The sequence below is a fragment of the Suillus clintonianus genome (assembly GCF_016758775.1).
Source record: "Suillus clintonianus strain FC179 chromosome Unknown DEU56scaffold_4, whole genome shotgun sequence".
NCBI classification, from domain to species: domain Eukaryota; kingdom Fungi; phylum Basidiomycota; class Agaricomycetes; order Boletales; family Suillaceae; genus Suillus; species Suillus clintonianus.
The window spans coordinates 650425-662734 of record NW_024539228.1 but is presented as its reverse complement, the minus strand read 5'-3'; the positions used below and the strand labels follow the sequence as shown (position 1 = coordinate 662734).

Sequence of the window (12310 nt, the reverse complement as noted above, 5' to 3'; positions counted from 1 at the left end):
GTCTTGTCAACCGAACATAATGAACCCATGGCTACTTTGGAGCGCCTTGTCCCATACTGCTAGGTCGAGTCGTTTATGTGTCATTGAGCACAGCAGCAATCTGATGATAGGCTTTTTAGGTTGTCAACAGCCCTACAGATCTTGCTCTTCTTGCCATTGACGCTAGCGACTCTTTCAACACAAGCTTTTCTTTTGCTTTCACTTCTCCTCTCGATCCACTCCCTCATTCATGGAACTCTCATACTGCTCTGGGGATCCAATGCACTCTCCGTCATGCAGGTGCCAATGCACCCTTTTCTCCTCCTCGTTACTTTCAATGCCTTCTCGCAGTCTGCACAACCTTGGCTTACCACTGCGGTCTATTGGTGGGGAAATCTCCTCACGTTTTGCGGTCCTTCCTACGTGGCCTTGGAGGGTCTGTCCAGTCTACTGTTTGCGCAGAAAGCGGGCCAAATAGGCAGAGACATTGCAGATGAAGCAGAAAGTTACCAGTTCGTGATTCTCATCGCAGCAGCAACTGCATTCGTTGCAGCTGCGTGGTGGGTCGTCATCGTGCGTGCTGCTCCGCGTCTTCCTGAATCACGCTGCACACTAAATCTTATTCAGGCATACCCCGCAGCTGCTGCATCTCCTTTGTCGTCCACGCTGTTGGGTGTAACATTGACAGCATTCCTGTTTCTTGTTCTCATCGGTTTCCGGTTACGACGCACCAACGTTGTCGAGGCCTCTCTCCTTGCACTCTTCCTTGCATATAACGTGTGGCTCTGCGGGTTTGATCAAACATCGTTCTCGGACCCTGCTTCCTCCTAGTACGTTTTACCATAGTCCCATGCACTCGTGCTTACTGATGGCTCTCAGTGCCCCTCTTCTTTCAAATATCCTTCCACATTTACAGACGCTTGTGAACTTCATCACGAATACCCTCCCTAAGCCTGTACTCGTTGCGCTACTCTATCGTCTTTCAATACTGCAAGTTGCATCACGTATTTTACCCACCATCGGTGCTGATAACTGGGAGTCGGACCAGGGAGTGAATGATGGACGACCGGTACGAGCACGTTGCCTGTGATTTTTTTCCAGCTGATAGTTATTTATGCTAGACCTCGATCATGACGCGGATCCTTCTCACTTATAGACAACTAATCTTTGTCATGGTATACTCGCACCTTCTTCGTACGTGTTTTCTGTACATTTCTACGACTTTTCGGAGACCGACTAATAATCTATTCAGTTCTAGATCCCTCTTCGCAGGTCTGGTGGCGGTGGGCAAATATCATGTTTACCCTATTCCTGTGGGCTGTGGAACTTGTGGTCAGCCCTGATGGGGACGATGATTCGGCAAAGTGGAAGATTGATTAGTTCTGTTGTCCGAGTCATCCGGATAAACCAATCCCTATGCCGTACTTAGAGAATCCTCAGCATTCTATCCGCTGTTCGCCTTCCACTCCGCCTCCTCCTCTCTTTCGCCCTCATAGTACTCTCTCTTCCATATCTGCACCTTTTGCTTCACCTCCTCGAGGATCTGCTCACATGCTACGAATGCTTCCTTCCGATGCGGTGAAGATACTGCTATCACGATCGAGGGCTCTCCTACCGGCACCGCCCCCAGCCGATGGTGAACAGCGCAGGAAATGATAGAGGGCACTGCTGCGGGCGCTGGATGGTGGGCAGAACGTGTGACTGATTGATGTGCTGTTCGGATGATATCTGCCATGGTTTTGATGGCCAACTTGCTATACGCCTGGTATTCTAAACGTGCCACGACCTTTCCTGTCCGTAGCAGGCGATGAATGTCAAGACAGGTGATGACCCTGGTGCATTTGCATAGTTGGTACCTTGATATGAGTTTCGAGTCGTGCCGATGAAGAGTGCTGTAGCCCCTGCACCATCATCGCTGACTGATTTTATGATCTTATCGACCTCCAATGACTTGTAAGAGAGCACGCATATGCTCTTGCCCACTTCTTCTCTCGCTTCCACCGAGGTGTTTGGATAGGAAGTCGTCATCTCAAATCTGTATGAGCGCGAAAACTAAGATGAGATGAGATAACGAGTATACTGAGTTTCGGACAACGTAAAACATAGGCTGAGGGCTCACGTGGACCAGGGACTAGCGAATACCGAATATCGACTCCCATTTTCTACCGGTTTGTCCGAGCTCCTTGACATCTAATGCTTCGAGCTTCCTTGCGGGGAACCTTTCCTAGCCAACGTCTCAGTTCGATACGGAAGGCGTCGAGTCTATTTGCCGCTCAGAAGCGTCAAGCTCCCACTGATGTTCACCCCGAGGTGGAGGATGCATTGGCCAATGGAAAGCCTGTAGTGGCCCTCGAATCGACTATCATTACCCATGGAATGCCCTACCCGACTTCATTGGAGATGGCCCAATCAGTCGAGAGGATAGTCAGGTCTACAGGGAGTATACCAGCCACCATTGCTGTCATTGGGGGGCGCATCAAGATTGGACTTCATCCAGCGGAATTGGAACGTCTTGCAGACCAACGCTCGAACCCAACCGCCGTAAAGTTATCCAGGCGTGATATTGCGGCTGCAATTGCTCTGAAGAAGGATGGCGGGACTACATGTAGTTCCACCCTCATCTTCGCTGCACTGGCTGGTATCAAGGTGCGCACGAGACAGCCTTCTTTTCGTACCGCCATGACAGTCATCCTAGGTCTTTGCTACTGGAGGGTAGGTCGGGGAATATTAACTTCGAACTCTTGTGTGCTGAAGCAGTTTGTTAGGCTCGGCGGAGTGCATCGCGGCGGAGAGAATAGTAAGTTACACTGAGTGTTTACGGAACTTCTGATGATTTCGCTCCGTGTCTTAGCAATGGATATCTCAGCTGATCTGCACGAACTCACGCGTTGTCCAGTTGGTCTGGTTTCGGCTGGAGTGAAATCGATTCTGGACATAAGGCGGTATGACTTCGTTATCATCTCTGTCGCCCGTCGCTAAACTGACCACACAGAACCCTCGAATACCTGGTAAGGCTTCTGAAAATGCTCAGAGTGTTTATTTCAAAATCGTTCACACAGGAAACGCTAGGTGTACCAGTAGTGTCTTATGCAGAAACGCACGATTTCCCGGCTTTTTATACCGGTCGAAGCGGTCTCGAGGTAAGAGTATGCGAAATGTCTGTGTCTTCGCTCACTAGTCTCACAGTCACCTTGGAGGGTAAATGATCCTAGAACAGCCGCTCGGATTCTACGTAAGAATGCTGGCACATAGTACGGGTAATGCGGGCTTATTGACATTACAGATACTCATTGGCAACTGGGCATGTCTAATGGCGCTCTCTTTGCTGTTCCTATCCCTGCTGAATACGAGGCTGTGGGGTCAACCCTTCAAGAGGCAGTCGAACAAGCTGTTCGCGAGTCAGAAGAACAAAATATTAGTAACCTAGGGAAGGCCGTCACCCCTTGGCTCCTCAAGAGGGTTGGCGAGTTGACACAAGGAAAATCGCTTGCTAGCAGTCAGTATTGAACCTTCCTAGACGTTTCTCACCGCTAAATTTTGAATACAGACATAGCCCTCGTCGAGAATACTGCGCTTGTTGGTAAGAAATTGATACAAGAAGTTCTGTCGAAGTGTTGACATTTCGAGGACAGGAGGTCAAATTGCAGTGGAATACGCGAAACTTGCTGGAGACAGACATGACCAGGATGTGAGGCGAACTGTTAACCATTAGACACAGCAAGTGATATTTGTTTCTCTTAGCAATGCTATCCTGTGACAGGAATACCAGATAAGCCGGACGAGCTTTCTAGTGCATCTGATTTCATTTCATCAGGGACTACTGATGATCTAAAAGAGCAACTACCGAACGCTTCGTTGATCGTAGTTGGTTGCGCAGCAGTAGACATCACCTCCCAACCTCTTACAGATTCGGACCTTGGACACCATTCGACATCTCCTGGGAAGGTTTCTATGTCACTCGGAGGTGTCGGCCGTAATATTGCTGAAGCTGCTCACCGAGTCCTTTCGTCGTATGGCAGCGAGTTCTCAGCCGAAACTTTGCTAGTATCCCCAGTCGGTGATGATTCTTTCGGAAGATTGTTAAGCGAGGAGACACGAATGCTAGGGATGAGAACAGATGGCCTTATTCCCGTGCATGGAGGTAGGTCTTCTGTGTGCAGCCTACTTCTGGAGACATCGGGGGGATTGAGGGCAGGTGTGGCTGACATGGACCTCGTTCGGAATATGGATGGACATATAGTCAGTCTCGTCCCCAAACCACTCGTTACAGGTTTAACGAGTTTCTTGCTAGGCACGGGAAGTTATTTTGGCACGCAAACCAAAGCTACTCGCAGTTGATGGGAACCTATCACCTGATGCACTGATGATAGTAGTGAGCGAATGTCTTCGGAACGGCATTAATGGTAAGCAATCTTGGTTGATATAAGGCTGACGGAAGTGGCTAATATTCTTATTTCAAGTTTTTTTGTTCGTTCACATCCATATGTTTATCAAAGAAGCTGATGATGACACTTCAAAATTAGTGAACCGACTTCTGTCGTAAAGTCTGCTTCGATTCTTCCCGCTATAGCCAGTAATCTCGACCAGCTTGCATGGTCACCCATTGCCTTTGCCTCTCCTAACCTGCTCGAGCTCACTCACGTGTATCAACAAGCACAACTTCTGGACCTCACCTCACATGACCGATGGTGGCAGGTTCTGGACGGCCTCGGGCTTGGCTCCAAGTTCCGCATGGACCTTGATCTGCTCTCTCGCAGAGAGGCATCGAATCACGATACTTCACGGGGAAACCTGGCCTTCCTTGTTGAAAAAGGTGTTGCCCAAATGGCAATCAATCTCCTGCCATTTTTTCGACAACTCGTCATCAAATGCGGTGACTTGGGAGTCATTGTAGTAATGCACTTGGCGGGAGATGACGCGGCCGAGTCATCGTGGTCAACGGAGTCGACTAACCATCATGGGCGCTATGTGGTGTCCCGCTCGTCAACCTCGGGTGATATTGTGGTCTTGCAGCATTTTCCTGCAATGCAACTCCCAAGCAATGCGTTGGTCAACACAACAGGTGCAGGAGATTCGTTGGTCGGAGCTTTGCTAGCCGCCTTGGTACAGTCTCCGAAGGCGTTCCACTCCAAAATGAGCCTACAACGCACGATAGATATCGCTCAGCATGCAGCCCTATTGAGTTTGCAGAGCCCGCTTGCTGTTTCGCCACTGCTATCGTCCTTGCACGGACAACTTTTCCATTAATGATATATTACGATACCGTTCTTAGCGTGCCTCGTGGTCCACCAGCGGTCCTACCTGAACTGTCTCCCGCTCCCTCCTTCGTCTCTCCTTCTCTGCTGATTGGGATGCTTTCTTCACTTCCCTCGCTTTCTTCTCATAATGAGCCTTGTAAGGAGTATAAGCACAAGCCAATATACACATGTGGACCGTACCTGGGCTCCATGTTTCAAGCGAGTGATAATGTTGGCTGCCTCGCCCTTGGTCATGTTCTGGAGGGTTGCGGCGGCAGCATCTTGATCCAGCGCGCGTTTGACGCGCCGTTTCAGGATGAAGTTCTTCTGGCTATCGGACGCAGACGCTTTCCGCCATCTTGCGGTTCGGAGGAGCCTTTCTGTGTGTCAGAACTGTTCTAACTCATGTACAAAGGGAGGTATACCCTAGTGCCAATGATCCACGAAGAACCTTTTGCGCGGCATAAGTGTCGCAGCCTCGGATTGCATCACTGAGTGTCTCCGCAGTCATGATCAACCTTTTCCGCATGAATGGTGATATTTTGAACGCCTTCGCAGACGGCATATGCATCGTCGCCTCGGTAAATGTTGCGCGATAGTGTGTAGGCTTGTCTAAATGGCATATGAGATAAAGAATTATCGCAGACATGGTAGAACTGACCCTCATCAGCAGAAACATGCTCGATACGGATATATCCCTTGCCCAAACACTCCAAGATGTAGATATCGTCGCCACATCCTACCCATGCATTGGTGCTGAGCTTTGCAACGTGAGGAGCACCTGAGCAACCGTCGACTAGGGCGAATGGGTTCTGGTAATCGACATATGTTACATATTTCGGATTAGGAATATCGTCTCGACTGTCAACTAGTGCTTGTTCATCACCCGCGTCCTGAAGGATGGCGGTCTGAGCACGAGCTTCCAATGTCTCAATGGACTCATCTATGTAATGGTATTAGCCCAATCCACAACGGGAATGCGCCTTACCGTCGATAAGTTCCTCAGGATCAAGACCGAAGAGCGTTGGGGTCGAGACCACACCAGCTACCCGGTTCGTAGAGTCGACAAAGTCGATTATGTGGCAGTCCACTTTGCCTGTTGATGGTGATTGCCGCATCCCCCTCCCAATCTATCGAAATTGAATGGTGAGTACGCGGGAGGCATTTAACATGTTACACTTCAACTTACCATCTGTGCGAAGACATTGCGTGACCGAGTCGGTCGAGTAACTATAACGCAGTCGATGTTGGGAATATCGGCGCCCTCAGTAAGAATAGCTGTTCGTCCCCAATGAGTCCTGAAATCACCCAGTCGTGAAAAACAAACCGCAGTTGACAAGCACAGGGTATTCGCCTGCTTTAAAAGCGGTTATCAGTCCATGCCGCTCGGCAGCAGGCGTCCCGGAGTGCAGATAACGTGCATCAACTCCAAAACCTTGAAAAGCCTTTGTCAGCGCTCGTACGTGCGCAAGGTTGACGCAGAAGACAAGTGTTGATTGGCGCTGGCCTATAGCAGACATAAGTTGTGGGACTGTGCTTCAAAGGACGAATATCACTTACTTGCTCTGTCGAGCCAGGCTTGCACAACAAGGTTATTCACGGTATCTGTATTGATGATGTGCGCCAGGCTTGTAGCATTGAAGTCACCAGTTTTGGAGTTCACAGTGACATTGCGCAAGTCAATGTTCGCCTTGACGGATGTGAAACGCACATCACAGAGCCTGCCATGGTAGATTGAGAAGAATATCGATGGCCAAATTGAAATAGTCTGACCATTGTTCCTTGATCATCTCAAGAAAATCACGATGATACACTATTTGTTGAAAGACTGAGCCAAGAGCCAGCCCATCATGGCGACTGAAGGTGGCAGAAAAGCCGATGATTGGAATAGGACGAGACAACTGTGGAGGCTGAAAGGTTGCATCCGGGCTCTTTATTGCAGGATCAAAATGCGCAAGTATTCGGCGGTATCTGGGTGAAGTGTGTTTAATTTAAAACGAATCTCCCAAAAAGTAAGGGCCCTCACGATGGGGCGGCAGCGTGGTGTGCTTCGTCCACAATCACTGCCTTCAGACTACCAGGATGAAACTTGGCAAGGCGCTGAGGTTGTAGGAGTGTCTGATAAGTGGCAACTGTCCTGTTCAATAACGATATACCGGAATGAGGGGAGTAAGATTTTCATAAACCAGGACATACACATCTGCATTTCCGGATGCTTTATGCTTGACACCCTGTTCAATCTCGACGCGCCATTGCGGGAATTGTGCCGCAGCTTGAGCAGCAGCTTGTCTTGCAAGCTCGATACTATTCACTATAATTAAGGCGCGTGATGTGGATGGAGAATGAGATATCTGCGCCAATAAGGATATGAACACAGTTGTTTTGCCAGCGCCTGTCGGCAGAGATACACCAATGCGAGTCGCGCCAGCCTGAAGTGCATTCTTGCATGCTTCAAGACACGACTCTTGGTAGGGTCGTAGCTTGACCGTGACAGCGCTAGCAAAGTAACGCCGCATAGTATCAAACAGTTCGGGACATATTCCGTGGTTGAACACAATTCTCGCTTCACAAAATGTTGGTCGTGAATGTCTTCTGCATTCGGTATGAACCGAGGCCTACTAGTGTGGGAGTATGTAGAAGAATCCATACTCTGAGGAATCCCAGTAATGATGAAATATAAAGTCTAGCGAAATAAATCGTAATGCGTCGGATAAAAGAAGGGATCGAGCCAAGGCCCAGGTAAATATGCGATGCAAGACATTTAACCAGATCCACCAGAGTAAACCTTGCCGAACATGACTTGCTGGAGCTTGTCATATAGCGAGAGCACACCAGCACCAGCAACACCACGGAGGATGTTGGCACCTGCACCCTTGAACAATGACTTCATACCCTCCTTAGCAACGATCTGGGAGCCGGCATCGAACATGGACTTGTAGTGAACACCAGCGCCGGAGGTCATCATCATACGACGACTGGAGGTCATGGTATAAGCGTCGAGATCAATTTGAGAGAAGGGGCTAAAACTCACCGGATAGTGTCAAGTGGGTAGGAAGCAAGACCAGCACCAATGGTAACACCCCAACCAAGAGCGAAGGAAGCCAAGAACGAGCCCTCAAGAGCACCAACGAGAACGACGGGCTCTGCAATCACAATTAATGATATGATCAAAAGTTGGTTTACTGGACTCACTAAGCGAATCGTATACACCGAAGTAAAGACCACGGTAGACAATGATACCGACGACTGAAGGAACGAAACCACGGTAGAGACCCGCGATACCGTCGGAAGCGAGAGTCTTCTTGTAGACATCAACGAGACCGTTGAATTGGCGAGCTCCTCCGCCCTTAGCCGACTTAGCATCGTTGGCAAGTCGAGTACGAGCGTAGTCAAGGGAGTAGACAAAGAGCAGTGATGAAGCACCAGCAGCACCACCAGATGCGACATTGCCAGCGAACCATTTCCAGTAGCCGTCGTTCTTCTTGAAGCCGAACAGAGACTTGAAGTAATCCTCTGAAAAATTAAATCAGTAACGAAGTACACACGGATGGACTAAAAAAACGCACTGAAAGCGAAGTTCAAGGCCTGCGTGGGGAAGTAACGAATCACGTTGGCGGTGTTGCCTCTCCAGAGTGAGACCATGCCCTCTTCCGCGTATGTACGACTGAACGCATCCCCGATGCCCTTGTAGGGAGTAGCCAGACGACCCTGTTTGATCTGGGAGGAAAAGCATTAGACATCTGGACGCTGGTATAGGATAGAGGATATACCATCTCATCCTGATTTTGCACCAAGAGCTTAATACGCTCAATTGGGGCTGCTGAGGTCTTGGCAACGGCCTACAAAACACGATGTCAACGTCGAAAACTTTCACCGCACTGTAGTGTTGCCACGTACAGCAGAAACACCACCCATCATGAAATCGACTGTTGGATATTGTGTTAGCGCTCCATACGCGACACAAAGCGAGCTGGACGGCGAGCTACGACGACGAGCAACTCACTCATGAAGTCCTGGGGAGTCTTGACCCTCTTGGTTTCGGCCATTTTTTAATTAGGAAGCAAGGAAAGGCTGAGTGGAGAAGGATGAAGGGGAAGGATGAGAGCTAAGCAGTGAAAAAAGTTCGCGTCAAAAAGGAATTCGGAATCACCCGGAAGGGTTTTATCTCCGCTCTTGACCGATTGAAACCAGTGTGTTTAGGTACGTTCCGGGTGGTCTCTGTTCCGCTACTTAATGTTCTTATAATCGAGTACGTAAATAGAGAAGTTTGCATACGTGTATTGCCCTATCTCTGCGAAAAAAACAATGGATTATTATGACTAACCCGACCTAAACAGACGTAGTAAGTAGCGGAATAAACTGTCCCTGCAATGCGAAATTAATATTAAGGCCACACGCCTGGTCGGCTCGTAGAACCACCAGGTCTGGGCGGGTAATAACTGGTGTGGTTGTACGTATCATATGGACTACGAACGGTGTCGTGAGGAGAAGTAGTTGTCACGGGTGGCACGTACAAGTTCGGGTTGTTGTAACGTACTGGAGGTAATTGGGGGACAGGGTAATTGCTCGGCCCAGTAGGATACGCGGTCGCAGGTGACCTGGGCGTACTCATAGGAGCGACATTAGCAACCGGCGACACGGGCGGAAGATGCACTGTGTGAGATATCTGAGGCTGTGGCTGTGGCTGAGGTTGCTGAGGTGCTGGAACAGAATCAATCCGGGATTTCTTCCAGATCTGCTCTGTAGGCGACGGTGCACCAGAAGGTGCCTTGCGCTTCTCCAACGAACTCCGCGCCACGGGTGGTGGTCCGAGCTCCTCCTCGTCAGAATCAGCTGTTAGGTCGATGACATCGCCACCCCTGGGTTGCCGCGCAATTGTCGGGTGACCTGCGTTGGAAGCGGGACTGGATAAGGTGTTCATCGGGTAGGAATCTGATAGCTCCTGCTTAACTCTGCCCTCGTCCTCATCAGAGTCCTCATCATCAGAGTCCAGCACAAGAATTTCCACATTTTTCCTCGAATAGGCTTTTGCAGCAGCCTCTTCGTCAACCGATGCTGGTGATGATCCACGAGGAGTGGGCGAGAGTCTGGACAGATCTGTCCTTGGATGCGAGGCCATCCAGGAAGCTGAGCCAAACTTATTGTCGCTGGTATGCCACTGCCCATCGCTTTCAACAATAACATCTTCAACATCCTCACAAGTATCCTTCAAAATCTGGTCGAAATACCTATTGACGTATACATTAGTCAACCGACGATTCAGCGACAAAAAAACAACGAACCCGTCAATGATGAGATCTTCGTAATTGAGAGCCTTCTCGCATACAGGACAAAGCCACGTTGTCGTTTGCTCCATGCAGCTGAACCACGAGGTTGCATCAAAACACTGCGGATGAGGGCATAGTATTGATCTACACGGCGTCTTCACTCGCATGAAGCTCAGCTACACCATTTTATCGTGAGAAAAGGTCAAGCTGGGTGGAGGACGGTCCATACTGGGCATTTCAAAGACATCTTCTGTGATCCAGCAACAATATCGTCATCTTCGCTCGAGGTTTTATTCACTGCAAAAAATAATAATTAACAAATGGCCTGATCGATGAATGAGAGCTCACTTTGTGCCACTATATCTTCATGGTTGCGATACTTGCCCTTCTTGAGCTTGTCCACGAGCTGCTCTACAGTCGTGGTTTCAACGAGCATAACAATCAAATAAAATTTCTGCTGGCGATACTAAGACAAACTGTGTGTAGATGAGAGATCCACTAACCTTGGGCTGTACGGGTTGCTGGCTGTTCACGTATACCATTTCGACCCGGTTTTGACCTGTCGGTCTGACGGTCTTCCCAAGGTCTGCTGGTGGAGCAGTACCGGGCTTCTTCTTCAAACCTTTAAGGTTCGCCGTCAGCTGCACGCCATTGACTCGCACTTCACACGTGGGAGGAAATTCAATGGGACAAGGTGCCGCGGTGGCTCTGAATCCTGATGAATAAAACGTGTTTGAGGTGCAGTATAATCGAAGCTGGAACTTGGCACTAGAACGGTGTGTCAAACTCATGACATCTAATCCACTGACGGGGACATACGTCGTCGAGTTCAGCTTCATCGACTGCTCGCTGGTGAGAGTGAAAGTCAAAGTTTGCTGTTTTCGATCAGTTGAGCTTGTGGATTCTAAGAAAAGGTCAAACCGGATCAAAGTGATTGGAAGTGCAGCATGCTCACCAGGACACTCGACAATGCCAGACACTGCCTGATCTACACGGAAGAATGGAGAAGGCTTGAAGCGCATACCTGGGGTATGTGGTGATGATAATAAGTTAAGCAGTCTATCCATCTATCTTACCAGGTTTGGACACAGCTGACGAGCCAGCGCCTGTGGTTGGTGGCGGGGGTAGCCGAGGAGGGGCATATGGATCATAGCGGCCAGCGGGGATCGCGGTAAAATTACTACGGACTGTAGTTGAAGCTGAACTATATGCTGCTGAGGGAACCGAAGGCAATGACTGGGATGCCATCGCTCCTGGCATACGGGAGCTCGTGTACCTGATAGTCAAGCGCGCGGTCAGTGCTTTGTCCGGAGTAAAGGATGCTACTACACAGGATTTTGTAGCTAATCAAGAAGAGCCAATAAACGCGGCGCATGAGAAATGCCACGCACGTGAAATGAGTCAAAGGCATGAAGGGGCACTCACATTCCGGTATTGCGAACCTGGTATAGTATAACTTTCGCTTTAGTCCATTTGTCGATGTTGTTAGCTTGACGCCATGATTCCAACTGCTGTACGATCCTCTCTATCAGGTCCTGCTTCTTTCCAGACTTGTGAAATACGGTGTTGCATTCCTCATTGAACCCGGCAAGAATTTGTTTGAGTTTATCCACCGTATTATGCTTGACCGTGTGCCGCAAATTCTGAAGTAATAATTTAGCAAATATATGATACGTATAAGAATTACATCCCAGACCTCGAAATCACTCCAAGAGTCATTGCTGGCCATTGATGCCTCCGCCGTCTGCCACAGTGAGCAAAAGCTTTCAGGAGAACAGAGAAGAGTTGAGGACTAAGCTGTAGCGGGAACAATTTGGGTTTACATAC

General features: G+C 49.2%; 6 protein-coding genes across 6 annotated transcripts; 2 read left to right on the top strand and 4 right to left on the bottom strand.

The window, feature by feature from the left end:
* Positions 1 to 19: 19 nt before the first annotated feature.
* On the top strand, positions 20 to 1359 carry DEU56DRAFT_725300 (uncharacterized protein; the record flags this gene model as incomplete). The annotated part of the gene is made up of 6 exons (XM_041347860.1): positions 20 to 63; positions 120 to 552; positions 607 to 809; positions 859 to 1048; positions 1101 to 1173; positions 1232 to 1359. 6 exons carry the CDS (start codon positions 20 to 22, stop codon positions 1357 to 1359), a joined length of 1071 nt encoding a protein of 356 aa, XP_041214485.1.
* Positions 1360 to 1423: 64 nt separating this feature from the next.
* On the bottom strand, positions 1424 to 2007 carry DEU56DRAFT_907172 (molybdenum cofactor synthesis 2; the record flags this gene model as incomplete). The annotated part of the gene is made up of 2 exons (XM_041356875.1): positions 1424 to 1770; positions 1836 to 2007. The coding sequence occupies 2 exons, from the start codon at positions 2005 to 2007 to the stop codon at positions 1424 to 1426; spliced, it is 519 nt and encodes a 172-aa protein (XP_041214484.1).
* Positions 2008 to 2092: 85 nt separating this feature from the next.
* On the top strand, positions 2093 to 5226 carry DEU56DRAFT_976526 (Indigoidine synthase A like protein-domain-containing protein; the record flags this gene model as incomplete). The annotated part of the gene is made up of 13 exons (XM_041359611.1): positions 2093 to 2625; positions 2675 to 2691; positions 2745 to 2776; positions 2831 to 2921; positions 2972 to 3119; positions 3166 to 3211; positions 3263 to 3475; positions 3527 to 3559; positions 3612 to 3667; positions 3721 to 4218; positions 4271 to 4382; positions 4440 to 4446; positions 4503 to 5226. Exons 1-13 carry the CDS (start codon positions 2173 to 2175, stop codon positions 5224 to 5226), a joined length of 2430 nt encoding a protein of 809 aa, XP_041214483.1. The 5' UTR covers positions 2093 to 2172.
* Positions 5227 to 5236: 10 nt separating this feature from the next.
* DEU56DRAFT_380310 (P-loop containing nucleoside triphosphate hydrolase protein) lies at positions 5237 to 8031 on the bottom strand. The gene is made up of 11 exons (XM_041345938.1): positions 7413 to 8031; positions 7243 to 7353; positions 6990 to 7187; positions 6777 to 6937; positions 6544 to 6723; positions 6406 to 6494; positions 6205 to 6346; positions 5878 to 6159; positions 5642 to 5828; positions 5418 to 5592; positions 5237 to 5370 (listed from the first exon to the last, which is right to left on the bottom strand). Exons 1-11 carry the CDS (start codon positions 7730 to 7732, stop codon positions 5248 to 5250), a joined length of 1968 nt encoding a protein of 655 aa, XP_041214482.1. The 5' UTR covers positions 7733 to 8031; the 3' UTR covers positions 5237 to 5247.
* On the bottom strand, positions 7774 to 9437 carry DEU56DRAFT_770321 (mitochondrial carrier domain-containing protein). The gene is made up of 7 exons (XM_041351404.1): positions 9220 to 9437; positions 9114 to 9142; positions 8987 to 9055; positions 8783 to 8933; positions 8409 to 8729; positions 8248 to 8359; positions 7774 to 8191 (listed from the first exon to the last, which is right to left on the bottom strand). Exons 1-7 carry the CDS (start codon positions 9260 to 9262, stop codon positions 7978 to 7980), a joined length of 939 nt encoding a protein of 312 aa, XP_041214481.1. The 5' UTR covers positions 9263 to 9437; the 3' UTR covers positions 7774 to 7977.
* Positions 9438 to 12271, bottom strand: DEU56DRAFT_770318 (PINIT domain-containing protein). The gene is made up of 10 exons (XM_041351403.1): positions 12180 to 12271; positions 11909 to 12126; positions 11560 to 11759; positions 11439 to 11507; positions 11303 to 11387; positions 10987 to 11251; positions 10832 to 10937; positions 10713 to 10780; positions 10499 to 10659; positions 9438 to 10444 (listed from the first exon to the last, which is right to left on the bottom strand). Exons 1-10 carry the CDS (start codon positions 12210 to 12212, stop codon positions 9601 to 9603), a joined length of 2049 nt encoding a protein of 682 aa, XP_041214480.1. The 5' UTR covers positions 12213 to 12271; the 3' UTR covers positions 9438 to 9600.
* Between the last annotated feature and the right edge of the window lie 39 nt (positions 12272 to 12310).

Coding starts and splice junctions, on each gene's coding strand:
- DEU56DRAFT_380310 (XM_041345938.1), bottom strand. CDS start 7,732: ATGCGGCGTTACTTTGCTAGCGCTGTCACGGTCAAGCTACGACCCTAC. Junction 6,724..6,776: donor AGCCTGGCTCGACAGAGCAA/GTAAGTGATATT, acceptor TGTCTGCTATAG/GCCAGCGCCAATCAACACTT. Junction 6,347..6,405: donor GCAATGTCTTCGCACAGATG/GTAAGTTGAAGT, acceptor CAATTTCGATAG/ATTGGGAGGGGGATGCGGCA.
- DEU56DRAFT_770321 (XM_041351404.1), bottom strand. CDS start 9,262: ATGGCCGAAACCAAGAGGGTCAAGACTCCCCAGGACTTCATGA. Junction 8,934..8,986: donor TGCAAAATCAGGATGAGATG/GTATATCCTCTA, acceptor TTTTCCTCCCAG/ATCAAACAGGGTCGTCTGGC. Junction 8,730..8,782: donor GGCCTTGAACTTCGCTTTCA/GTGCGTTTTTTT, acceptor TTAATTTTTCAG/AGGATTACTTCAAGTCTCTG.
- DEU56DRAFT_770318 (XM_041351403.1), bottom strand. CDS start 12,212: ATGGCCAGCAATGACTCTTGGAGTGATTTCGAG. Junction 11,760..11,908: donor CAGGTTCGCAATACCGGAAT/GTGAGTGCCCCT, acceptor CTTGACTATCAG/GTACACGAGCTCCCGTATGC. Junction 11,388..11,438: donor TGGCATTGTCGAGTGTCCTG/GTGAGCATGCTG, acceptor ACCTTTTCTTAG/AATCCACAAGCTCAACTGAT.